The following is a 26,140-nucleotide window of genomic DNA, read 5'->3' as shown; positions in this document are numbered from 1 at the left end:
CTGGGGCCGTTCCAATAAAAATAGTGTTTGTGTTTGCATCTTCGTTATATGGATCCGAAGATCGAGGCGTGTTTAATGAAGCAGAACTCACGCTGCAATCATTTTTATTGACCAGGAACAGAAAGAGAGGGAGGGAAACAGACAGAGAGCTGCTTGTTTTTCTGCTGTTTTTTTTTTTTTTTTTTCACCGCTCTCATCATTGCTCTCAGGTGAATATTTAATGACACAAACACACAGTGATTCTGTCCTTGAGAGAGAGGTCAAAATGGCAGCCTTGAATGTGAGATTGTGAACATTGCTGCTGAATGTTTAATGATGGTATCATGTAGTCTCTGTGCTGGCCCTCACTGCCTGCATTCTGATATAATATGTGGATTTAGCCAGCCCACTTGCACGTCCACTGTAAATAACCCCCTGTAGAGAGACAGAGAAAGAGAGTGTGCTTGGTCTGCCAGAGAGAGTGACCTTATCACATCACATTATCTGCTCCATTATTCATCAGCCACAGTGACCCTAAGGATGGCATTTTTACACAGTCTGTTAGGACGTCTGTCATCACCAGGGTGGGTTCCAAAGCTGGCTGCAGGCCACACACATCTATCTCTACACTAACAGCACAGTTATTCATTATGTCACCACCTGCTTCCAGGTCTTACACGTACATTCTGTTTACCAGGGAGACATGAAATTAGATCTGAAAAGCAGAGATATTTTTTACAGTGAGCTATAGGGGTGCTGATGCCATCTTTTTATGTTGATACAGATAAATTATACATCTTAAGGAGCCATCTACCTTTGCCTCACCAGCCCTCCTGCCTTCCCCTCGGCATCTAATAAACCGGCCGGTTTTAAATAGTGCATGAGCAGCTTGATACTGCTGTGGGGCTTACATTGGTTTTCCTGCGGCAGCGGGAAAGGTTTAGATAGAGGGAGACCCGCAAGTCTTTGAGTCCTTTCAGCTCTTCTCCTTGTCCCTCACGAGGCAGCTTCCTCAGGGCATACTGGTAACGCTGGCCTGCCTCCTTCATACGTCCCTTCTGAGAAACACATAGGAAGAGGGTGCAGAAAGAAATGGACATAGTCATCTTATGTGAGTTCTATTCAAATAAAAGGCTACAAGGTTTGCCACCCTCACAACCCACTGTCTATAACATTGACCATAACACACCTTGTAAAGCATGTTCCCTTCCTCCATCAGCTTCTGCAGCAGGATGAGGAGAATGTCTGGTTTGGAGGAAGCCATAGCCCACGTGGCGTGACCTGATGGAGAGGTAGAAATATTTATCTCTCTGTTATCTGTCTCGCCCTGTCTCTTTTGCTTTGTGTCTTACATAAATCATGTACCTGATCGATCATGCGGTGCCGTTCTGTAGCCTTTCGGTTGATAAAAGAGAACAATTGAGGATGGAGGAAGAAAGAGGTGAAGAGAGAGTTAGGGGGGTTGACGAAAAACTGCAGGTGCCACAGAATGGAGAGTAACAAGATGGGAGTAAACTAGTCAAATGTAAAGTAAGAGGGTGTAGGTTCAAATGTGTAGCATATTTTACTAATAAATCTTGAGCTGAGTTTTCATTGATCAGTCAGATACAAATATGAAGATGTCAATTCAAATTTATGGTAAATTCAGAAGCTGTGCTGCAGTTTATGGAGCTGTTTAACTGTGTTTGTTTTGAATATAAAAATCTTATATGTGTAATTTATTGCAGGGTTGTTATAGTAAGCATGGTGTTTATACCCATCTTGGATCCTTTCTTAAGCAGTGAGGCCACTAGAGCCGGGTTCTGGCAGCCAGTCGTCCGGTCCGAACCTCTGCTGCCGTTGTTGTCGGATCTCTCCAGCACCGCTCCATGGTCCACCAGGCAATGCACCTGGCCACACGGAGAATAATAACAACATTATACTTATATTAATATTGTAGAAATGAAAAAGTTTTAAAATGTTTTAATTATTTGTTGATTACACGCTGTATGCTTCACCTTTACATCCTGATGATTTTGAAAAAGTTTTGATCATCAGATAACTTTAATTACTCTCCTGCTGATCAACACGAGTGAGAGTCAAAATGATCACGTTTTTTTAAAACTCCACATGAGCTGTGATTGCAAATTGACATCCAGTGTTACAGAGCAAATTATTATTATTATGATCTCAGTAACTACGATTTATTTAATTTGATTTCTTAAACAGCTTAAAATGCATTGTTGTGAGACAATTATATATTGGTCTTTTCTAATCTTTCCACAGATCGATTGTTTTACAGTTTAGTGTCAACTATACAAAATAAAGTGTATCTTTTTGGTAAGGAAGTAAATGCAAACAAGTGTATTTTCATCATCAACATGATCTAAATGTTTAAATAACAGCATGAAACCCACTGTATCTGCATCCCCATTAAGAGCAGCTAGATCAAGAGGAGTCCGTCCCTGTCTGTCTGGTTGGTTCAAGTCTGCGCCTGCCTCCACCAGAAGCTGCACCGCCCCTTTCTGGCCCTTCAGACAGGCCCAGCTAAGTGCAGTCATCCCATCCTGATCAGCAGAGGGCAGAGAGGCACCTGGGACCCCAAACAATACAAATATTGTTCTACAGTTCAGGTACATTTCATCAAACACACTTAGATATCACTGGGGAAGGCGGGGGACTCTCACTCTTTGACAGCAGGAGTTCAACAGTGCTTGCATGGCCCTCAGAGGCGGCCAGCATCAGTGCAGTGCGACCCTGCTTGTCTGTGACGTTGATGTCTGCGCCTTGCTTCAGCAGCAACTCAGCAACCTGGGAAGGGGAGGAAAATTATTCCAAAAATGTTTTTTTTTTTTAAAAGACAGAATTGGTCAAATGAATACCACCCAGTGCTGGTAACCACACCCCTCCTCACCTGTGTGTGTCCATGTTTGGCGGCACTAAGCAGTGGGACCATTCCCCTGCGGTTTGGTATTTCCAGCCCTGCCCCCCGCTCCAGGAGGAACGCACACATCTCCATCCTCCCTCTCCCTGCTGCCGCGCTCAGCACTGACAGAGGGTCGGCATAGAGATGAGACGACGAGGCGGAGAAGAATATGTAATTGACACATTTAGAAGAGAAGTAGAAACAGGAGTGAGAAACGGAGAGAAAAACAACACAGGATATTTCCATAATCTATTTGATTCTAACACAGGTGTTGTAGCTCTTCATATTGTATCTTTGGTTAATATGTAAAAATTTAACATTTTTGCTGAAGTTAAATTTTAATATTTTCTGCTTTAATACAGATCTAGATATCTGACAAGTGCTGCAGGTCGAAATTACTCAAAGACACCTGCACTTTCTCTTTCTTAGTCCTCCTCTTCAACAACAAAATCAACAAAATATTTCCAACTATAACTCTACACACTAGAGTACCTGCACCCTCCTTAACCAGCCAGTATTACTCTGACAAACGATGGGCATTGGTCCTTTGTTATTCTGCGAGTCCTTCAGCTAATTGAGCGGCTGGGGACAGAGGCAAGGTATTGATGCCACTCTCTAACCTCCAAGTACCCTTGATAAATATCATCATGTTTCCTGTGACCACACGCCTGAGTGAACAAATCGATTGAACAATACTGCCCTTAAAGAGAAGTTATTGTCATGTATGAAACAAAGAAAAAACAAAAACACTAGCCTAGCTGTCTTTGTTTCAGTTGACTTTGTGCAGCTACACAAAACAGTAACGGGGTTAGTGAAGCTGCTGCTTTAAATACACACACTGAGAATAATATGCTTATTAAAAGAGAATATTCAAAGCAGTGATAACCAGTGTGTGCTACTGTCTTCGGTAATTGTGATCCCTGCAGAAGTAGAATCCCCGGTTCAGTAATCAGACTTTAACATGTGTCCTCGACTGATCATTTTATCCGTGCAAATGGACTATAATCCAATGATACTAACACTAAACATAAATAAAAAACAAAGCCCTGGCACTGCACCATGCAAAGGTGAATGTTTCAGAGGTTATTTCATGCTCTCACGTTTTCTATCTCAGCACTGGAGGGGACTGTGTAATAGAATTATACTCTAATGGTGCTGTAGGCAGAGATACAGGCTGCATCTGACATGCTTTCAGGAAATGGACCTAACAGAATTCTGCAAGCTGCACTATCACATCTGTGATAGAGGTAAAAGTATTACAATTGAATAACAGATGCTTTTTAGATGCTACAAATGTGGCAGGACAAGATATTCTGCATGATAAATGTGATGCTCTGTTTCTGTTAAAAACAACAACAACAAAAAAACACTATTAACAGTGGAATCAGCAGTTATTATGACATCAACCAGAGCATCCTAAAATCATAATACTGAAATCAGTAAGCAGGTGTCTGTTATAGTAGATACTGTGCTTCCATATACAGGTAAGTTCGCCCCATAATATTTTTTCACTGTAGACAGCTGGAGCCTGAAATGTAACCCTAATGCCCGTAAGCATGACTCTAGAACCACACTGATGGACAGAAGGAGGTGAGAAAGCTAAATTTATCTGACTGATAGGAGAAATGCACCCGTTTCTCCCCAGAGAGAGTCGTGAGCATCCATCTGCACTGCCAGCTGTTCATCTTTCAAGTCCAGCAAGCTCTTCACCACCTGCAGGAAAACACAGTTTTACAGTCCTCTGTAGCGCTGTCTTGCTGTGCACAAAGAAAACCAAAGCGCCCACAGACCTTGACCACAGCAGACAGCAAAACGGCATTTAATAAGTCCTCTACATCAAGCAAGGACAGGCACCATGCTCTACATAAAAAAAAAATTGATTGTGTTGGAAATGTTTTTGTCATTAGGACCGTCATCTGATACATACCTGTGTGTGTCCCATGCTGGCTGCAGCTGTAACCGCCTGCTGCATCGCCTGTGTTTTCCCTGTCACAGTCTCATTGCTGTGGTGCTGCTGTGGGTCAGCGGGGACCTCGGCTCCCCACTCCTGGCCCAGCAAGATGTTGATGATTTCTGCATGGCCCTTCAGCCCGGCGTGGACCAGTGCACACTGGCCACTCTTATCAGCATGGCCCACCTGGCACAGAGGGGTACACAGAAGGACTTACAATGCTGGTCCTGGCCAGTGCCTGGCCTAGATCGGGCCTGTTTATGTCATCTGTCTCCCAGAATAGATCCTGAAACTGTGGTGAGTGTAAAACCAGGGCTGTTCAGGATATCACTAGTGTATAGGCAGTGAGAGAGAGAGTGTGTTCTGTACTGCCACGGTAATTACGCTGACCACACCCTCTACACCCAAATTTGTCTCTCTTCCCTCTTTGCACTGACCTTGGCCCCTTTCTTGCAGAGCAGGCTGACGATGACGGTGTGTCCTGCAGCGGCGGCCAGACAGAGGGGCGTCATGCCGCTGTCAGTAGTCCCATCTACAGGAGCACACATTTCAAGCAGCAGAGCCACCATCTCCACGTGTCCCAGGTGGGCATGGACAGCCAGGATGGGGGCGTGTCCCACCACCTCTGTGCACCAGGTCACACTAGCACCGCCTAACATCAACAGACGACTTACCTGCAGGATGAGTATCATGGATCTCTGTATTTGAGATTATACATTTGGGTTTTTGCATGTTTTTTTAATGTAGAGCACGTGTGTGTCACCTTGATGTTGGGTGTATATAGGTTCCTCAGGGAGGCCAGCGCAGCGGACAAACTGTCTGTGCTGCAGTTCACCCACATGGCCTGAAGAACGCTGGAGGACACACCTGTCTTCTTACTCAAACCCTGTGAGTGTGTGAGAGAGACACAGATAGGTAGTGAGAGATAGAGAGAGACAGAGAAAGAGGGAGATTAAGCTGGCTCAGATGAGATCTATGGTGCAGAATTTGAATTGTGTCCCAGGAGAAAAGCAGTACGTACAGATAGTGAGCCATGCATGCAAACAGTACAATATTAACTGTACTGTGGACGTTTATGTATATAAGTAGTGCTAATGTGTGTGGGTGATGTTAGGAACAGGGGTTGACTATTATTTATCTGTGCCTTATGTGTATTTCTATGCAATAATATTCAATAAAGAACAGGATCTTGATTACGTGAAGCCTTTGGGAATTGAGGAGATTCAGAAGGGCTTAGGTACAATCAGTTCCAGTCGTAAACCTACATAAGTTATGTACGGTACATAGTATCACAGTTCTTGTTACCTTGAATATGTGAGCCTTGAGGATGTGGTGTCCCAGTTCCATAGTCTGCTGCCGGTTCAACTTGCCTTCCTGCCTGGAGAACATGAAGGCCAGGAGAGCGTGGCCACTCCTGTAGACATGAACACAGTACTTTTTCATCAGAAATGGTGTTTCTAATATAACAAAGCTACTTTTTGAACACTGATTTACACACTTTTTCTTACATCACACCTGACTTACTTGCATCTTAAAGACCTTCTACTATATGACCTTTCTTTGGCTTTTAGTCTCACCTAGGGTCACAGAGAAAGTCTGTGCTCTCTCCATCTGCTCTCCAAACCAGCCACTCTCTGAAGGACGGATGACACAGCATCCGTGTACCATCCCTGCGTCTGACCTACAAACATTAAGGATACAGGTAATTCCTTAAATTTAAAGGCACAATTACTCGAATCATGACTGTCCCCTGTTGTCTATCAAGGTAATGTTAAGTCTTTTAGATAAGGAATACCTCTAAATTCATACACGTAAATGATTTACTTCATGGCAAAAAACAAACATGACATTCAAACCAAACAAAAGCTTGATTCATTATGTACCCTTCCATGCAGTCATATTAAGAGTCTTACCATGAATCCAGCCAGGCTGTCTAATCTCTGCTGGAAGTCCTTCCACTCCAGCTCCCCCCTCACACTGCCTGCATTCAGTGCCCTGAACATTTGTTCATCAGTCAGTGGGTGCAGAGATGCCAGTGCCACATTTAGCACCGGAAGTATCCGTTCAAAGACCTCTTTATCCGGAAAGCTCGCACGACACATCAGCAGGTACACCTAACAGATAGTTTGCACATGTTGTTAATGATGTGCTTTACATTAAATAAAGAAAAATTTAAATATCCACCCACTAAGTCTGTTTGTGATTGAGTGTACACACACTTTGTCAGTGATGTTTTAGGATGTATATCATTTCTGTGGATAAGACATTGAGCTGGGTTGTGCAAAGCAACTGCAGGTAGTGCTGTATTAGATTGGCCCTTATTGACTTTTGAACCCGAAAAATTATCAGATGATCAACTCTTGCATATCAAATGTTTGTGTCTGGGTTGTCATGGCTATAAAAATAGAGGCTAGCTAGCACTGCGTTCAAATTTTCCACCGTGATTTCAGTCGATATGTCACATCTCATAGACTCAGGTATTGCAGAACTTGGATATTTACAGTGTTTTTTACAACTTTGCTTGAAGTTCACCCGCCGCATCCTGATGATGAACACATACATTTAAAACTGTAATTCACAGCAACAGCAAAAAAAAAAGAGAGAACAGAAAGCTAAAAGAAAGCTAAGTTTATCTTTAAAACTAGCTTATGTTGTTAATTCTACTGAATGATTTATATTGTACCTCTACACAAACTCTTGTATTGAACAGCTACTGTCCACTACTTGGGCCATGCCTTTCTGCATGCTTTTTCTCATCCATTATCCAATTATTAAAGCATTACATTTCTAGGCCGTTCTGTGTATAACACTTGCTCATCTGTTGTCCTATTTTACACTGATGATTATGAAACATAAAAATGCATCTGTCATTTACTTGAGTCACTTGAGACTATTTTTGGCACTTTGTATGACATCTTTGATCCTGTCCTTTATTGATCTGAATAACATGTGAATTTACTTTTTCTTTTTTTCTTTTTCAGGAAAAACATGCCTGAACGATGGTTGTCGCCTGTGTACCTTGTCTGGGGAGTTTATGGACACTGATTGCTTCAGCCTCGGGCGAGATGCCATTTCACAGCAGACAGCTCACCAGGATGACTGACAAATGTTAAGTGTTAGACTGTGAACTTGACCAGATGAGGAGGAGGAAGAGGAGGGCGGGTCCAAAAATACACTCAAGGTAAAATGTGTCTTTTTAGCTCGAGGAGGTTTAACACTACAGTTTACATAGCAGGGTTAGCTAACGATTTTGAAATCATTAGCTAAAGTGATGGATAATAATAGTAATGGCTTGCTGGGAGTCAGTGCTTCAACATGTCTGACCTCTGACAGGGAGACAGGCACCACCAGGTAGTTTCCTCCTTTCAGAGCCAGGTGGCCTTTGTGGAACAGATCCAGGGTCAGCTGAAGGTAGAGGATGGAGCCGTGGCTCCGTGTTGACAGGTGGCTGCTGAACTTGCTGAGGAGCAGCGGATCTGGGGCAGAGCCTGTTGGCGTGGTGACGTTAGCGGCAACCTGGGTGCTGCTGCTCACCCGGTGATGGATGTAGTCACTGAGGTCAGCTCCCAGATCACTGCTGTCTGGCAGGATGTCCAGTGAGATGCCAGAGAAGGGGAGGAGGGTGGTGATTTCCTGCAGAAGAAGAAAACAGATACATTAGTGGTTGAAATACTGTTAAAACTGACACCATGAATGGGAACAAACACCTCAGTATTTAAAGAACTGTAGATAGCATGTCTTTGGTGCATCAGCTAAGGACAAATTAAAAACACCAAAATCAGGACCTATTCCTCAGATGCTGTTGCCTCTGACTCACGCAGAGCCATGGGATACAGTACAGTAAATGGTGTGACAATGACTCAAGCTCCAACATTGCTCACAGGCATCTCTCAGATTCACATTTCATCTCCTCTCTTGCTATCCTCAACTGCTCAACACCGGCCAAAACCAGCTATGACTGATCAAAAAAAACCAAAAAAGAATCCATGTTATTGCAGCTCAGTTCCTCATTAACGAAAAGAATGACATTTAGGTTCAACGACAAGCGACTGACTTGTGGTCGCGGACTGTGCTCCACTTAACCCTTTAGCCCCTGACAGTTTGTGAAATATCTAGGTTGTTATACAAGAGTGAGCGCTTCTTGTGAAATGGCTGGTATAATGGGTGAATGATGATCCAATCAGGAAGCAGGGATACTGAGAGGGAGCGATAATAGCTGTACTCTTCATCTTTAAATTTAGGTATTTAATGTTTGCTGACTTCAGATGCATCATGAAGAAAATGACCCCAAATGTGTTTTGTGTATTCCCAAACACTAATCCAATTATGTAACCGCCTGGCTGGCTGTCAAGCTCCAGACTCCCAGCAGACTCCCAGTAGTATTACCATCCATTCAGGGCGTAATCCATGCAGCATTTGGACACTTGGCTTCGGCAATGGACAGATGCGTCCGCTGTTTGGTGGGATTACCAACCGGATTGAGAAAATACATCAGACTAGAGAGCTCAGCAGTGCCAAAAGCCACAATGTCTATACCATGGCAGTAAAAGCACAACATCAAACTAGACAGTGAGTGCAGGAGAGTAAGAGCAAACACGCAGGTATTGGGAATGCCTCTGTGATTTGGGTAATGAAAAGGAAAGTGAAGTTTAAAGGGTCAGTTCACCCAAAGTGGTATCTAAATTGACTCTATTTGCCCAGGTTTTGGGAATTCTGCCTACATCTAATTTAAATGTCCTGTGCTCACCTGGCATAAAGCTTTTGCTAGATGCTAGAAGGGGGAATAATGGTGCAAAAAGGAAAAAGCACCCACACATGAGAGTCTACATCCTGATACAATAGAGATGAATGGAATTTCATTTGAAGCACTAAAAGCATTTAAAATTACATCTAAATAATTCAAAGGCAACATGTGCTTACAGAAACAGCATCCTTGTTACTCCTAATAATCCAAAGACCTCACTGTCAGCAGCTTTCAGAGGTACTACTTTTCTTTTCCTTTTTTTGTGAAAAGCAGCTCACATTAAATTTTTTCACAGTGAAATGTGTGGATTATTCAGAGTAACTGGGACATTGTGTCTTGAAATACACATCTGTCCATCCATCCATTATCTAAACTGGTCTGGAGCCTATCCCAGCCAAAACTGGGTGAGAGATGGGGCACAACCATTTACATATTAATAAAGTTGAATTCTGTGCCACCAGCCAGCCCTTCTGTCAGTGGTCAACAATGGTACTGCAACAAAAAAAATCCCTTGTACCCCTGAAAAGTATTTTTCCTATAGACCACCATTATAAGAGTTCTTTCTAAAACATTTGACAGGACACCTCAAACTACAAACAAGGTCAATTATTTCTTTTCCCATTATTAATTTTTAAACCACAAAGGATTCACATATGCAAAATTTTCCAGGACATCAGAAAAGCTATTTTTATGTGTGTGACGCACATCCCAACTTTAATTCAAAAGAATGGGTGCCATCTGGTATCAAATTCCTATAATACATCCATGGGTACATACTGGACAAGTTTCCAGGCTATCACAGAGCCATTCACACACATGGTGTCACCAACAGACAATTTTGGAGTCACCCATCAACCTAACCTGCATATTTTTAGACTGTGAAATCAGACAACCAAGAGGAAACCCAAGCCGGCATGGGCAGAACTATGCTCTTCAAATTTTTTCATCTAATATTTTAACAATGTGAAACCACAGACAAAATTCCATTAACTTCCATTCTATTGAGCTGGAGGCTAAATGTGTGGCTAGATACCACTAGAGTAAGTGAGAAAATATGTTAATTATCATTTCAGTGAACTTGTCCTTTAGCATCAAGTGTGCTAGAGATCGTTGGGATTTATAAATAGAATCTCACTCACCACCAAGCCTGTCCTGACTGTGACCACCAACTTAAGCCAGAGTGGAAATTTGGAGATTATTTTGGTGATGAAAGTGGCAATGGTGTCCCCATAGTCTGGTTTATGGAATTCTGCCTCATTGAGGCTGTCAACCAATATGATGTAGTCTTCTTCAGGCAGCCTCCGCTCTGAATACACATGCATGAAACGAAAGAGAAAATAGAGATTGATACACAGTAAAACACCTGATATGTGTTACATTAGCCTCGCAAAGAGCAGATGTAGAATATGGAAAAATGTATCATAGTTTTATCCTGTTAGCCTTTCATGGCTAAAAATGGCGACGTCTTTGTTTTCCAGCACAGGATATGTTGAGAAAAGCACCAACTGTTGATATTGATTATAGTCTTCTGAAAGAGGCCAGAGGCCATTGTTGTTTATTAGCTCCAAACAGCACATATCCATCATGTTTCACATCATCTAAGCTGTCAGTGCAAGCCTGAGAGGACTCATACACTCAGGCACAAGGGCTCTCCATTTTTTACTAACCTGCTTAATAGAGATGAAGTAGACAAAACACTCCACTGCTCAGACTGTGGAGGGCCTGGCCATAATAACACATCAATCTAGCTGACTGACTGTATCATGAGAAACTGAGCTGGCTAATATGCCTGTAACATTCACAGCCTCTCCAGAGTATTCTGTGACCTTGAAATCCTCTGGGATGCTGATGATTCACCGGGGCAAAAATAACACTCATCATTTCCTATGTAAATGACCTAACATCTGTTTCACACTCTACAGTGCTTCAAATCATTGACCTTAACTAGGAAAAATAATCTATGGGTCCATCATGGAGTCATTAATGGGCTATTTCATACAGGAGATGGCAGCAAGCTCCCTAATTGCAGAGTGAGGGAAGCAGACAGTTTTCCACCTTAAAACTGATACTATTTTAAACTTTAAAAGGTCTTTAAATTTGAATATCACATTTGTCTTAAAGTGCACGTGTGTGTGTGTGGGTAGGTATGTGTGTAGGCTTCATTACCTTTGCGCAGGCTGGCTAAAGGCTCTAAGACACCCTTTCGGAAGGCAGCGATGGGGTCTTGAACGCAGGATCGTAGGCTGAGCGTGTTTTGTAGATGGGGCTCTTGTACCAGCAGCTCCCTGTACGGGCCGAGCTGTGGAGCTCTGGCCAGCAGGGCGGCGATGCTGTGCACAAACTCAGGCACCAGGCAGGTGTAGGTGTTGTCAGCCTGACAGAAATGGTAGGCGACCACCTGGGAGGAAAGAGAGGCATGTGAAAAACTGAAGAAAATGGTGATGTAATGTAAAGCTGCTATCTGGAAATGGTTACTTAAATGCCAGGTGGAAATAGAATATGGAGGTTTCAGCAGTGGCAAAAGAAAAGTCAGAGTTGGTCTATGAAAAGTTGGTCTATGAAAAGAAAACTGAGCAAGCTATTGAGAAACACCTGAAACAGCTCTCCTCTGAGACCTTAGGTCATCAGTTTCTGTCTATTCAAGTCACACTGATGCCATGCAGGCTTCAATATCAGATCAGAACTATTTACACCTAAAAATGACTGCACAAATTCAGATGCTGTTTGCATCTGTTCAGAGCACATTATCTGTTCATATTCCAAGGAGAAAGACGTAAAAAAGTAGAAAAACTATCTCTCAGGCTAGTCTCACAGAATATATAAAATCAATAAGGGTTACCCTGAAATGACACTAAGATAAACTGTACACAGAGTAATCACAGAGGTAGCTGAGTCATAACTTAGTTTCCACTCAGTCAACATATTACTGCAGAGTATCTCTAAAACACATTCAGTAAACACACACTGGTTTATTCAGGTAGCAAGCTGAAGGGTAAACAAGAACCTGAAAAATGAAAAGTACTGTTGCTAATAAGGCTGATTTTTGCAATAATGAACCAAACTGAACGAAGGCATAACTCACAGAAACACTGAGATAAATAGTAACTGTATTGCTGGAAGATTAAATAGGAGTTATCTGTAAACTGTAGGCGCACTGTAGCAGAAAAAAATACATCCTCAATAGTATTTACTCATGGGTTTATTTTGCGTTAAAAAAGTCCCACTCTTGACCACAAGTGGTCCAGATATACAGTAACGTTATCAATTATTTTACTTTTGAGCGAACATCCTCGCCATCACAAGTAGTCTGACTAGTTCCCATGGAAACTATTATTGAGGCCAAGTTAGTAAATTTAGAAGCTTCCATGTCATCTATGTGATGCAATCAGCAGCATGTTCTACATGTGCTCAAAAAAGAGAGAAGAACTATCTCACATTAAAATCTTGTGTCACAAATGTGCAGCAGCCCCACATCTCTATAAAAGAAGGAACAATGCTCAGGTGTTTTTTTTATCACTTTGAACTGATCCCTCTTCAGTCTTTTGTGAAGGCTTGTGACAGTCATAGCTCCTCGCAGCACAGTTTATGAGCTTGTATTATATTACCACACTTACAAATCTGGCGAGAGAAGTGCAGGAAAAAAATACCAAGGGCCATCGAAATAGCCATAATGAGTAGCTACAGTAAATCCAGGGGCATTACTCCAATGTAAATATAATTTCTTCCTTATGTCTGTTATAACTGCAGGTGAGTCAGCAGTCTGCTCAGCAGCAGGATAAATAACAAGAACCACACAGAATTGCATCATGTAGTTATGTGTGTGTTCTCTCTCTGTGTCTTTGTGAGAACCAATTAGATTTTTTAAATGTTATTATATTTATGTAGAGTGTGAGGACATTTCCTTGAAGGGCTGTTTGTTGGCTATGAGTCGGTGGTGTGGTAAGGAGTGAAGTTTGATGGTTAAAGGGATAGTTTGACATTAAAGTAAATGTGTTAATCTGCATTCTTGTGGGAAGTTCGATGAGAAGATTGATACCATTTTCAACATTTCATATGAACATTAAATACACACTACATTAAATATGAAGCTACTGTCAGCGCCTGCATAGGTTAGCCTAGCTTAGCATAAAGACAGGAAATAGAGTGAAACAGCTAGCCTGGCTCTGTCAGAGGATCTGTCTGCCAACACCTATAAAGTTCAATGTTATCATACTAACCTAAGTGTTAAAAACAAAGAGAGTGTAAAAATTGTCATTTTGGGGTGGGGGGTGGGGTGGGGATGTGCTGAGGTTCTTGGAGGAAGAACTTTAAACTGCCCTGTAGTATGAACATTTGCTGTGTTTATTCTTTGTTGTTTTTTATAGAAACTAGATATAGCATGATAGTCAGTGACATGTAGAACCTAGATTTTTTGCCCTGTTCCCAGTTATTATGCTAAGATCATGTCTCCTGGCTTTAGATTCTTAATGATACTCTCATCTAACTCTGTGCTAGAAAGCTTTTGCTTTAGTGTTAGATTTAGGGGTTACAGGTGGGAATTTTGTAACTGAGAGCCCTCACAAGTATAGAAATGGAAATGGTTTGTGTGTGTGTGCATTTGGAGGTACCTTGGCAGCGAGGCATCTGACAGCCTCTTTCCTCTGTGCTGTGCTATCACTTGTTCCTGCAACGGCGCTCTGGTTGGGCTGGGAATCGGCTGGCTGTTTGGAGGCTGCTTTACCCTGCTTATCCCCACCTGCACAGAGCACAAAGCAACAACAACAACAAACGCACTCTTTCAGACAAAGTCTCTGGTGTGAGCAGCACAGGAATGTCACGAGTGAAGTTAGTGAATAGACGCAATTAAACTGCTGCAATTAATTAGTATGTGTGTAAGCAAGACTGGAATCTATGACATTAAGCAAAACCACATCAGACAGCAGCAGGAGTCTGTGTTTCAGAGAGCACAGGGCGATAATCCTGGAGTCCTCACACTTCATGCTATACCCTCTGTTCAATTTAAATCAAAGTGACAACACACAGCGGAGAGATCAATGAATAATACAATGATGCTTAAAAATGAATTGCACTGTACTCTTTTTGAGCACTATAGTTTTGCTTTTTCTGATCTGCTTTGCCCTTAGCCTTATTACACTACAGGAAAAGGCTGAAAGGTGACATAAAAAAAAAACATCTCTATCTGTGACCATTCTTATTTTTACAACTCTGGGTGCCTCATGTTTCATTTGAAAAGCAAAAATGATAAGCACATCACAGCATGTAACATGCATTTTTGGTGTAATGTGCTAAATCTGCTTGGATGAGAGGTGGTTTTCTCTTTTTTCCAGACAAAAAAACAGTTCCAGTGCCACTCATGAAAAGAAAAAAAAACAACAATCTCAGTCCCCTTACACAACTGCAATCAGCAGAGAAACCTCAGGGGAGAACTTGAAAGAAGAGTGCGTGACCCAGTTACTAACTCCTTCCCAAAAAGTGATATTTCTTCCAATATCCTACAAGACTTTACTGGAGCATACTGGAAAATGTATGAATTCAACTTCCAGCATTCTGCTGTGTTGCTTACACTAATTCTTAAAGATGCACACAAAGACAAATTACACTGCTGTGAGTAAAGGCAGGAGAGCCTTACATTTAGGGGAGGAGCTGGGGCTGTGAGGGATGCTGGGACCTCCCTGCGGCGTGCGCATGCCGTGACAGCTGAGCGTCACAAGCCGCCAGATGATGGCGGTCTTGCCAGATCCTGCGTTACCCACAATGACAGCGCCTCGTCCTTCGCAGCTGCTCGTTTTCCTCAGGACCTCGTCCAAACGTGTGAAGAGCCAATCCCGGCCAACGAAGGGGGTTTCTACGGTGATGCCGGGGACTTCAAACAGCAGCGGTTTCAGCATAATGTCAGCTTGTCTGAATGCCACCAGTCTCCCTGAATGGATTGAGAGGAAAGAGTTAAAGCTACGTAAGAATGGATATGTTATTTAAGCAGTGACACCAGAGAAGTGTGAACATGTTCCACACAAGTCTGCAAGATGTTTCTGTATATTTACACACCGATTTCACCCCGAGGTTGGGCCACAAAATACCTTTGGAGTCATCATTTGTGCGTCCAGCTGTGTTGTGTTTGCGGACGGAGCTCCTGTGTCCAGCAGCCCTTTGGTTGTCCAGATAACTCAAATCCTCCAGGCGAGTGGAGCTGGTTGCTGCAAAGAGAGAACGGATGGGGAATGAATTAAAAGTGTGAGAGACAGACGCAGCAAACCTGCAAGGATACACATGCATACCACACAAGTGTCAAATTCATAGCTCGAGTCAATTATTGTATCCATGGAGACGCGAGACATAAACAGTTGTTGTTCTCAACGATAAATACTCAATGACCTTGGGGGGAGAAGAGAGAGGAAAAGAAAGGAAAACAACTCATCTCACATCCTGTAATCTCAAGCTACCATGAGTCTGAAATGACCAAATGTTTCAGAAGTGTCTCACACGTCAGGACACCAAAATTTGTGATAATCAGTGGAAACACATCGCCGGCTGTAATGCAAAAATGCATCAGCTGTCAATAATACGGCCACACACATTCCTCTAATGACCGAATGAGCCACATAAAAGCCAACTTGATAAATAAAATAAAGAACATGTCGTACAGAAGAGCAGCAAACAAGAAGAAAGAGTTGTTTACTCCCACATTCGCCTATCCATCCACCCACTCACTCTACAGAGTTTACAGGTCAGCCAAGACTTACTTTCTGCAGTTTTCAAGACATAAAGCAGAGTCTTTAGTCCAGGCTGTAGTGAAAAGTAAATAAACAGGCTTTGTGAAAAACAGTCCTGTAATAAAGATGATTAAGATGTAGTTGTCTCTGGTGGTATTAGATTTCACTGATGTTTTGTTGATTAAATATTTTATGAATATCCTTCATAAATTATATTATAGACAAAATATTAGAAACATACTTCTAACAAATGAGAGAACCTTTTAAGTAAGGCTGAATTTGTTTCAGGGATTTTTAATTGCATAGCATTACATCTTCTATCATTTTTGTTAGTTAGTTTGTTTTGTTGTTTTGGCAGTTTGTGCTTTTACTTAATCATTGCCAGGATTTACCTGGGAGACAGGACAGAGATGGATATAAAACACATCAAAACAGAGTATGATTCAAACCCCAGAAACTAACTAATATGTCAGAATGCCTGGGAAAGTTACATTTTTCTGCACTCAATGCATTTATAAGCACACCTCCTGAGACTGAGGCTCCTAGAGCTAAAATGTCATCATTGGTCAACTGCTCATCTGTCTTTGGAGCAGCTGGCAAGAAAAAAAAGTTTAAGAACCTCTGTTCTCGTCCAGTCTTTGACAGTTCCTAGTTCCCTTTCCTCCTGTTGACGAAGGGGAATCTAATCTAAGTGGTTTACAGATCCAGACATGGCAGAGAACCAGCTAACTAGATTACAGTCACTGCAAAAGTGTGTTATGAGACTTCTTGTAATGATATTCTTTTTCAGAATACTTGGGTTTGCCTTTGATAATATTATTGGATTGTGTGTACGGAGGGATACATCTGTGTAAGTGATAGAATAGTAAATAGTATTTGTACCAAAAAAATTAAATTGCATGAAAAATTGTTTCTATTGTTATCTTAAAAGTTTTTCTTCAATGGCAAGTCACAGACTGACCTGTTTCATTCATTCATTGCTTTAATATAAACAAATCCTCTGTAAAATCTGAAAATATGGCATTACTTCCCCCCCTAATCCCTTCAGAGTGGGACAAAAGGCCAAACAGACAGTAAACAAGGAAGTGCAGCCCCCAGACAGATGATGACCTCACACTACTATAATCGTGTACTGTACATCTTATGTTAAATGCAGCTGCTGTTAATCTCAGAGCGTCCGAGGGAGCTGCAGTACATCTCTGAGCTGACATGGGTTTAAAGCTTTAAAGCAGCAATTATGGCCACAGCCTGAAGATGCTGGCCAGCAATGTCCTTAAGCATCCTTCGTCATGACAAGTCCCCAAATCACTCTACAGTCAGACAACATAAAATGAGTTTGTGCTCGTTCATGTTTACTATTAGTGGTGGAAATCAACTAAGTACTTTTACTCAAGGTCTGTGTTTAGGTACAATTTTTAGATACTTAAGTATTTCCATTTTATGCTTCTTTATACCTCTACTCCACTACATTTATTTAACAGCTTTAGTTACTACTTACTTTTAAGATGGAGATTACAATGGATAATATAACAGGCTTTTAAACACAACACATTGTTAAAGATTAAACCAGTGGTTTTCAACCTTTCTGGCTTCTGACATCTTACAAAAAGCATGTGTAGTCAGGGCCACATTTCAGATGTCTCAGCTGCTCAAAGCTTTACCAAATAATAATTTTACCCTCTAAACATCTCACATGGTTTCATTTCAAATAATGTTGAAATGATTCAGTATCTCACAAAAAATCAAAAGGTTAGAGATAAAGGCTAAAAACTGAGAATATATTTTTGTCTTTCCTCTCCCATTAATGATCTCACAACCCCTCAGATGTATCTGATGGCCCTGTATATAAAGTAATTCAAACTAGCTCACTCCACCTTTAGGAACTACAACAGTAACATACTGCTTACACACTGATGCTTCAGTATTAATCATCTAATTATGTCACATATAATAATATGTCCATCAGAGGGACCAAACCAGTACTTGTACGTTAATGCTTTAACTACATTTTGCTGCTAATACTTATATACTTTTACTATTATTTTTGCATTGGAGTATTGGTACTATTACTTGCATAAAGCATCTGAATAATCCACCACTGTTGACTATTCAGCGCAGCACTGGGCCCTAACTCCCTCTACATCTGCAGAGAGGAGCTTTTTTGAAAACTCTACAGTACCTTCAGTCCCACCACTCTTTCAACATGGCATATCAGATCATATTCTGATATATCTGGCATCTGCACGTGTCCATCATCCTGCAGCAGCAGGTTGAGAGAGTGCGGATGAAAGATACTGCGGTCGTATTATAATTTACAGGACTGTTAAGAGCACATGAAACCTGCTCTGTAGTACCTGGTGCTACCATTACAACAATGAGGGGCTCCCTGGCGCAAGACAAATCAATTAGAGGATGAACATAATTATGATGAAAGAAAATAGATTGTGGACAAGCAAATAATAAAACCTGGAACATGAAATCTCTTTAAACAGAAGAGGGCTTTTAGGACTGGTGACATGGAAGAAATTGCCATAATTTTCAAGCAAGAGTTGAAGAGGAGAATTGAGGATTGAAAGAACCTCCACAGTGAGAGGATGGAGAACAGTCTGCAGCAAAACAGTGTGAAGGAGGTGTGGAGTGGGATGAGAAAGATTGCTGGCTAAAGGCAGCCAGGCCAAATGGCTGAGTGGACCGAGGATACATTGAAAGAGTTAAAACACGTTTTCAGCTGCTTTGACACAGGGACAACAGGACAGCTCATCCCTCCACCCTTGACAGTCCAGCCTGATGGGACCCTGTTCACCACCGCCACCTATCCCACGCTCACTGCCTTGCTGATGACAGTGCGGTTGATTACCCTGCAACCCCTGTTGATCCTTCATCACTTTTAAAGGTCAACTCTGCAGCCCTGGCGCAAGCCTCCCGCACCCCTGATAGCATCAGCCTCAGAACACTTAAAGCATGAGAAACCCATCTAGCACTTTTTTAACCTTAATGGAAAAGTTCAACATTTTGGAAAACATCCTTATTCACTCAATACCACTCTTATATTGGAGCTTTAGAGATGCTGGTAAGCTGATTCTCTTAACCATTAACACAGCCAGGCTAGCTGTTTCCCCATGTTAGCTAAGCTAACCATCTGCTGACTACAGCCTTACCTTTAATGGATAGATGTAAGGATAGTACCAGTGTTCTCATCAACTCATCATCATCTAAGAAAAAAAAAAACATCCAGAAAAATGGAAAAATAATCCTTAAATGTGTTACTGTTACTTTTACTGAATTTTAGGCCCTCCGTTGCCTGCTTGTATTCTCCCATTGTTAAAAAACTGGATGCTCCAGTGCTCTTATAATCCAGAGACATTGGCCTCTCACATAATAAAAACCTTCAAGAGGCTGCTAATGCACCATCTGAGACCCCTAATAAAAGACTCCTAGGACTCTCATGAATTAAAATATCAGGAAAAAATATTGAAAGCGTTAAACATCAAATCTGTAGCTCATGAAGCTACTTTGCATCTTAAGCTTCTGATTTGTTCATGTGCTCTTTCTACTGATGGTCATCATGCTGTATATTTGCCTCTTGCCATAATGGCCCCCAGTCTCAGGCCACTAGGCGGGTGATGAAGCAGGTAACTGATTGGTATTTGTACTGATTCTGCAAACAGTCTTTGATTACCTTTTGTACACCTTAGCTTGCAACAACCACCATTTATCCTGGGTAAGTTTGAGAACATGAGCTGCTGTCATCCATTCCATAGATTCTGATTATGAGGATGTTAATGGGAACAGACTGTGAGGAACATGCACAGTACACGTGGTCATATAAGGTGATGGAGCCTCCATCTATTCTATGTTTAATTATGCATTCACTAGTTTCAAAATGAAACCTGAACATCTGCAATTCTCTCTATATATTAATATATATGGAATATGATCAGGTTGTTCATTTGTATTCTCTTGGTGTCTTGCAGCTGTTAATGTTATTTTGCATGCACTAATGTATAGGCTACATTTTCATTATATCATATATTTTCTACATACAACAGCATTTGTCAAAATTTAAAGTAGTGGAGCATATGTTTATAAAACCTCCATTTATTGTATTCCTATCCGTGGTCTTTTTTATAGCCTGACAATATTGCTGCTATATCAATTTTCCATCTGGGAATAACTAAAGTTTAATTTTATCTCTTGTCGCCTAATGCATGCCATAATATATATGTGCACCGTTACTCTATGGTCTGTTCTTTGATGGATGTGGAGTAAAACTCTATCGGCTACAGTGCTATGTAGCTCACTTCATCTTTATTCTGAATTTCATCAAGAGTGCCTAAATGAAAGCACCAGCTGACAGAAGAAACTGGCAGGCGTTACTGTGAATCCACTCCTTAGGGAATCTCTTCTTTTGCTCCCACCACAAATGAACTGACATCTAAGGGAAGAAAAAGAGCCTTGTGCACTAGCAAAGATCGTGACTGGAGAGAGAGGGAGGGGGTATTTTTATGACAACTGGGGGCCTCCCAGGACATTTAACTGCTATTGCTCACAGTGTGTATCCAACCCCAGTGATAAGTAAAGCACTGGCACATGGTACAATGAAGTTTAGTTAGCATTCCCTGTATCGGATGAATGGTTGGAAAATGTCAAGTCAACAAAAAAATTCAATCAATTTCTCATTCAGTCAATATTTATCATTCTCTTAATTAATCACCCAGGTCACAGCTGTCACATTCATATGCTCATTAACCTACTTCATCTACTGTATAATGGAAGCTTTAGCAACTCACTCACTATCTCACTAATTAACACATTATGTCTCATTTGTATAATCTGTACAGAAATGGAAGTGTAAAAACGACACATTGTGGTTTTACGGGGGGTTATGTGTGGGACTATTTCTTGGCTGGGAGCAGTGACTTCCTGGAGTCTCTGCTGGTTGACTCTAGGAAATAAAACGTGTTAATTAGTGAGTTTCAGAGGCGCTAGTAGGCGGACTTTGTTTCCTTTAGACAGAACCAGGCTAGCTGTATGCCTTTGTTTTCAGTTTTTATGCTAAGCTAACGGGCTGCTGACTTCAGCTTCATATTAAATGTACAGGTATGAGAGTGGTGTCAACCTTCTCATCAAACTCTGTGCAAGAAAAAGAATAAGCATGTTACCCCAAATCCAAAACTATTCCTTTAATTGCAGAATAACAGGTGAACACATAAGTTAAACATACCTGCCACAGAATTAGGACGGGGCATCACAAGGGAGGAAGTGCTGTGTATGTGCTGTGGGAGGGGTCTTTTCGGTGCTGGTGGAGTCCTGGGCTCCATTATGTCAGTCCTATATAAGGTCTCATCTGGTTGGGCAGTCAGATTGTCCCTGGTTGGCCCAGTATGACGGTCCTCACTTGCATGGCCCATTACTCCAGCACCGCCCCCCGGGCCTTCATCCTTAGTCAGAATCTCACTGGAGGTGCTGCGCTCCTCATTCTCAGAGGAGCTTGTGATGGTTGCTGAGCCACACAAAGACAGAAAATATAAGTTAGATAAGGCAGCCAAATAAAAGAAAACTAAATTGTACAGAGGGGAACATATGGTATGCAATTGCTTACTTGCATTTTCTTATCAGTTAAAACTGACTAAAAACCCAAAACAAAGCATTGCTTTCAACTTCAGCAAATCACATTTATTCAATCAACGGTAAAATATGTCCCAACTGTTGTATCAGCCGTACACTCAAAACTCATCAATCAATGAGTTTTATTGTACTTGATGCGCCCATTGCCCTTTTGTATTTAACTATAAATACAAACTCTATTTAGGGAGGAAAAAAGTGTCCTATTTTAGAAGAATCAGACCCATAAGCAACAAAGACAGCAGTGTCCCAGTTTTGACAGGAGGGAGCTGAAGCCTTGAGGCTGAAGTGGCACAGGCGATGTAGAGAAACTAGCTGTGGGGTAGGAGCGCACGTTTGACAAGGACTTAAAACTAAGTGATGTTGCAACTAACTTCACCATGTAGGAAGGTGTGACACATCACTCATTGTTGTGATTTCTGATAATGTACATGGTACCACATTGAGTTAAATAGGCTGTTGGGTTTTTTTTTAGCTCACTTTTTTTTTTTTTTTTTTTTACTTCTAGTGATGCATGGCCAAGCTTTCGTATTGGACATTGACATAACTTATGTGGACCCATGTGGTATGGATAGACATTTGAACACCTGGCAGCAACTCTCACCTATAATTCCACTATCCTTGCTCTCTAGGGTGGAGGTGGGGCTTTGAGAAGGAGGTCCAGGGCTGCTCCCGGTGATGGGTCCAGGAGCAGGAGCAGGACCGGGGGTGGAGCTGGAAACAGGGCTGGAGAGGGTGCCACTGGGGCTGGTGCTGGAGCTGCAGTGCGGTGAAGGTAAGGGTAAAGGCTGGGGCAAGGGCTGGCCTCCAGCACTGGTGCTCAGGGTGGAAGAGGGGCTCTCTGAACAAGGGGAGGCAGTGCTGCAGGTCAGAGTGGAGCTAGGACTCCCCCCCTGGGCAGAGGTGTCACACTGAAAAAGGGAGAGCAGGAAGATAGGGATAAATTATGTATACAAAGGCAGAAGAAAGGACTGATCAACTTTGTGCAAAAGAGAGAGGAGAGAAATAAAAGACACACACCTACAATAAGTGATATACTTCTGTTTTAAATATGTAATAAATTGACAGTGTCAGTTGCCACCCTTTTAAACAGTACTCCACTATGCATGACAGTGTTTTCCTTTATGCACATGTTTTTGTGTGATTGTGTCTGTTTGAGTGTGCACGCAGATGGGAAATGAAAGGATAATTCCAGTTATTTTCATCCTGGCTGTCATTTTCCCATTTTTTTTTCATAATGACGGCTGGTTGTGTTGAACTAAATCACTCGCTGTAGACTTTCACAATTTCTTATAAAAGTCACTATACACACAATCTGCTGTTCAACGCAGGGCTGATTACACAAAGACGAAGTGAAATGTCAAGATTTTTCACAGGTGCCAGGATGTATTTTAAGTGTAGAAAATCCAACGAGCACAGCATCAGACTGCCTGAGTGAGGGCACTAGTTAAAATTACACATCTAATGCCACGATATATGCAAGTTTCAGGGAATGAGGGAATGGAAAATCTGACACTGGATGAAAGTATCATATCTATTGGTGAAGAGCCTTCCATTCCACTTCTCAAGAGAAAAGAAAATATACACATGTACTGTGTAGCCCTAATGTTATTATTATTAATTTAAATTTGACATTCTTAAAGATCCTTAGTCTTTAGAAATATTTTGACTTACTGCATACATTACATGTGTGTTACCACTGAACGCAGTGAAATTCTCAGAAGAGACCAAAATCTGACACAAGAAATATTTGTTAATAAATAGAGATGTTTTCTGAGAAATAAAATGTCTTTTTTATATATGTATGTTCCTTATCCTTGTAGTTTGATCACGTGCATTTCAGGTGTCTTCATTACTGATGCAACGTTTCTGCAACGCAGAGACTGTAGGGAGACAAGGCAGTAGAGTTGAAACAGCTCACTGTTATTCCCTTTATACCAGAGCCTCATCTATCTTAGCCAGGACAACCCACATTCCTCATATGAACCTCGCTATCTCTGTGAAACTGACTGAATCTGGAGCTCAGGTGGTGGAATGAGGCTGAGAAAATGGGCCATGGCTGAGCAATGCATAGCAAAGGCATAGAGATGGAGAGACGTAAGCACGTACAGTACAATAACTCTCATACAGAGGGATTCAACTAATAGGGCACTGAGTACAGAAATGAAGCCATGTGAAGCATAGCAACACAATTCATAATGTTCCATGTCCATTTTTCCAGTGGTCAAATCACACAGACAGTATTTAACACAATGTTTCCTTGCACAGATAAAATTTTAAATAATGATGTTTAAAAAGGAAATTAAGATCCTGGTGGCAACGTGAGGGATGCAAAAAAGAGGTCATTCCATAAACCACCCATTGCCTTTTTATATGACATGACAGCAAAGGGCCAGTAAATCAATATGCTGCCCTACCTTCTTTTCCCTCCTGTCCTCCATAGGAGAGCTAGCAGTGCCAGGCGTTGCTTCTCCCAATAAGAAGCATAGTCTGGTCATCAGTTCCTGGGTAGAAAGGGAGGAGCCCAGCTGGGGCTCCACGTGGAGGTCTGGAAGACACACACATTCAGGACATACAGATAAACAGGCAAATGGAAATACGGGAGGCCAGATGAAACCCCCATCTAAGTGACGCTCTCATTTCAGCTCAGCTCGCGCGCAAGTTTCCCACTCAGCAGCATCACTAGTGAACTGCAAGAAATGTACGCATCCACAGGTCAGCACAGCCCCAGCTGCCCTGATTATGAATGCACAGACAGTGGCTTTCCAGTCCCTAGTTGAGGCAGCAGCAAGAGGTTGTGTGAGGTTGCGAGTTTGCCTGTGCACACGCCTGCCAGGTGCTCTCGGTTAAGAGACGGGTTGTGAATTTCAATGAGCTTGGTGTCGACTCTGGAGCAGAAAGGAGGAGTGCCTTGGCTCTGCCTTAGCTGTTGCTCCTGGAGAGATTGGCTGACACAGGCCATGTGCTGCATTCATTTATCACTGTTTAAGGTTCCCTCATGCTTTGACCTCCAACCCCCAGCTCATCCACGGCCCACGCCCACCTCTGCAGAGTAAGACTTTAACAGTTCTCAAATCTCTGTGCTTGAACCAGCTGAGCAATGCATTCCTCCGTTCTCACGCCTCATCTATGTACTGTTATCAGCTGAGTAACATGCATATTGAGTAGGCATATAAACAAGATGACAGGACATCGCGGATTACAGGAACAGCTCACTCCTCCTCACGAACATCTTTGCATTTAGACATCACATTCATTTCGCACTCCCTCTACTGATTCTTTCTCATTCCATCTTCCTGGCTCACTATCTCCTTTCAAAGGCACTGTATCACGTTGCTCTTGCATTCAACTCTATTGTGTGGCAAACCCGAGCCTAGCCTTGAAGAGGATCAAGGTCAATTTTGAGAGGCAAAGCTTGGTCACTTTTGTTCCATAGGGTGCCCTACTTATAGCCTTTGTCAACAGTCTTCTCCTTACAGCCTGAAAAGCTTCTGAAGACTTTGGGCAGGACGGGTGGATGTGTATTTTGGGGGGGGGGGGGGGGGGCCCTGAACTTTACATTTAGTCAGCAGAGCACTGAGATCCAATCTGGAGTAACATGAGGACACACTGAATGTCCAGTACTATTCATCAAACCACCTAGCAGTTGCCATTGGAAACGGGAAGCTGAGAGGTGCCTGGCAACCGGGATGGAAGATGCTTCATAAAATCTGTTTAGCCTAAGGGTAGCCCACTGGTCAAAAACACAAAGAAAGCTGGCTGAGATGTTGGTATTTACATCATTATTGCTTTAATCTAACCATAACTGGACAACCAACATGCAGAGTAGTCGGGACAAAGAATCAGAAGAAACTGAGATAAAACAAATCCACTCTCAATAATACACCAAGGATCACATAGACGACACTGTCATTACATACATCTGAAAGGAAAAACTTAATACAAAGCCTTTTAGATGTAATTAAAATACACACAAACACTGACTTTCCCTTGTATCTCATCATTCATTCTCCTCTCACCTCTACCTCATTCATTCTCATTCAGCCTCTCTGATCAATACCTGGAAAAACAGACATGATGCTAAATACACGCCCCCAAACGCTCCTGTTCTCACCTCTATGGTCTGCCTTGCCACGGCACGAGGCAAAGACAAGAGGTTCTCCCGCACTGGAAGAGCCATCCACATACTCCAGCTTCTTTACCCGTCCTTCGGCCACAGCAAAGAG

General features: G+C 42.0%; 1 protein-coding gene across 2 annotated transcripts in view; it reads right to left on the bottom strand.

Annotated features, from left to right (window-relative positions):
- LOC108887978 (protein TANC1) overlaps positions 1–26,140 on the bottom strand; it is a 31,997-nt gene that overhangs the window by 2,518 nt on the left and 3,339 nt on the right. For both annotated transcript variants that reach the window (XM_051074393.1, XM_018683745.2), the window contains exons 3-26: positions 26,029–26,121; positions 24,332–24,462; positions 22,519–22,825; positions 21,514–21,792; positions 15,657–15,773; positions 15,209–15,499; positions 14,187–14,314; positions 11,746–11,977; positions 10,719–10,885; positions 8,160–8,468; positions 6,749–6,949; positions 6,413–6,516; positions 6,141–6,249; positions 5,599–5,721; positions 5,273–5,509; positions 4,812–5,021; positions 4,516–4,597; positions 2,873–3,006; positions 2,646–2,769; positions 2,376–2,551; positions 1,736–1,868; positions 1,345–1,374; positions 1,169–1,260; positions 891–1,037 (exon numbers count right to left, since the gene is read on the bottom strand). In XM_051074393.1, coding sequence (XP_050930350.1) covers positions 891–1,037; positions 1,169–1,260; positions 1,345–1,374; positions 1,736–1,868; positions 2,376–2,551; positions 2,646–2,769; positions 2,873–3,006; positions 4,516–4,597; positions 4,812–5,021; positions 5,273–5,509; positions 5,599–5,721; positions 6,141–6,249; positions 6,413–6,516; positions 6,749–6,949; positions 8,160–8,468; positions 10,719–10,885; positions 11,746–11,977; positions 14,187–14,314; positions 15,209–15,499; positions 15,657–15,773; positions 21,514–21,792; positions 22,519–22,825; positions 24,332–24,462; positions 26,029–26,121 — 3,956 coding nt within the window. The remainder of the gene's footprint in view (positions 1–890; positions 1,038–1,168; positions 1,261–1,344; positions 1,375–1,735; positions 1,869–2,375; positions 2,552–2,645; positions 2,770–2,872; positions 3,007–4,515; positions 4,598–4,811; positions 5,022–5,272; positions 5,510–5,598; positions 5,722–6,140; positions 6,250–6,412; positions 6,517–6,748; positions 6,950–8,159; positions 8,469–10,718; positions 10,886–11,745; positions 11,978–14,186; positions 14,315–15,208; positions 15,500–15,656; positions 15,774–21,513; positions 21,793–22,518; positions 22,826–24,331; positions 24,463–26,028; positions 26,122–26,140) is intronic.

The sequence above is a fragment of the Lates calcarifer genome, linkage group LG2 (assembly GCF_001640805.2).
Source record: "Lates calcarifer isolate ASB-BC8 linkage group LG2, TLL_Latcal_v3, whole genome shotgun sequence".
NCBI classification, from domain to species: domain Eukaryota; kingdom Metazoa; phylum Chordata; class Actinopteri; family Centropomidae; genus Lates; species Lates calcarifer.
Note: the sequence above shows the minus strand (reverse complement) of the source record. Positions and strands in the feature narration are given on the sequence as shown.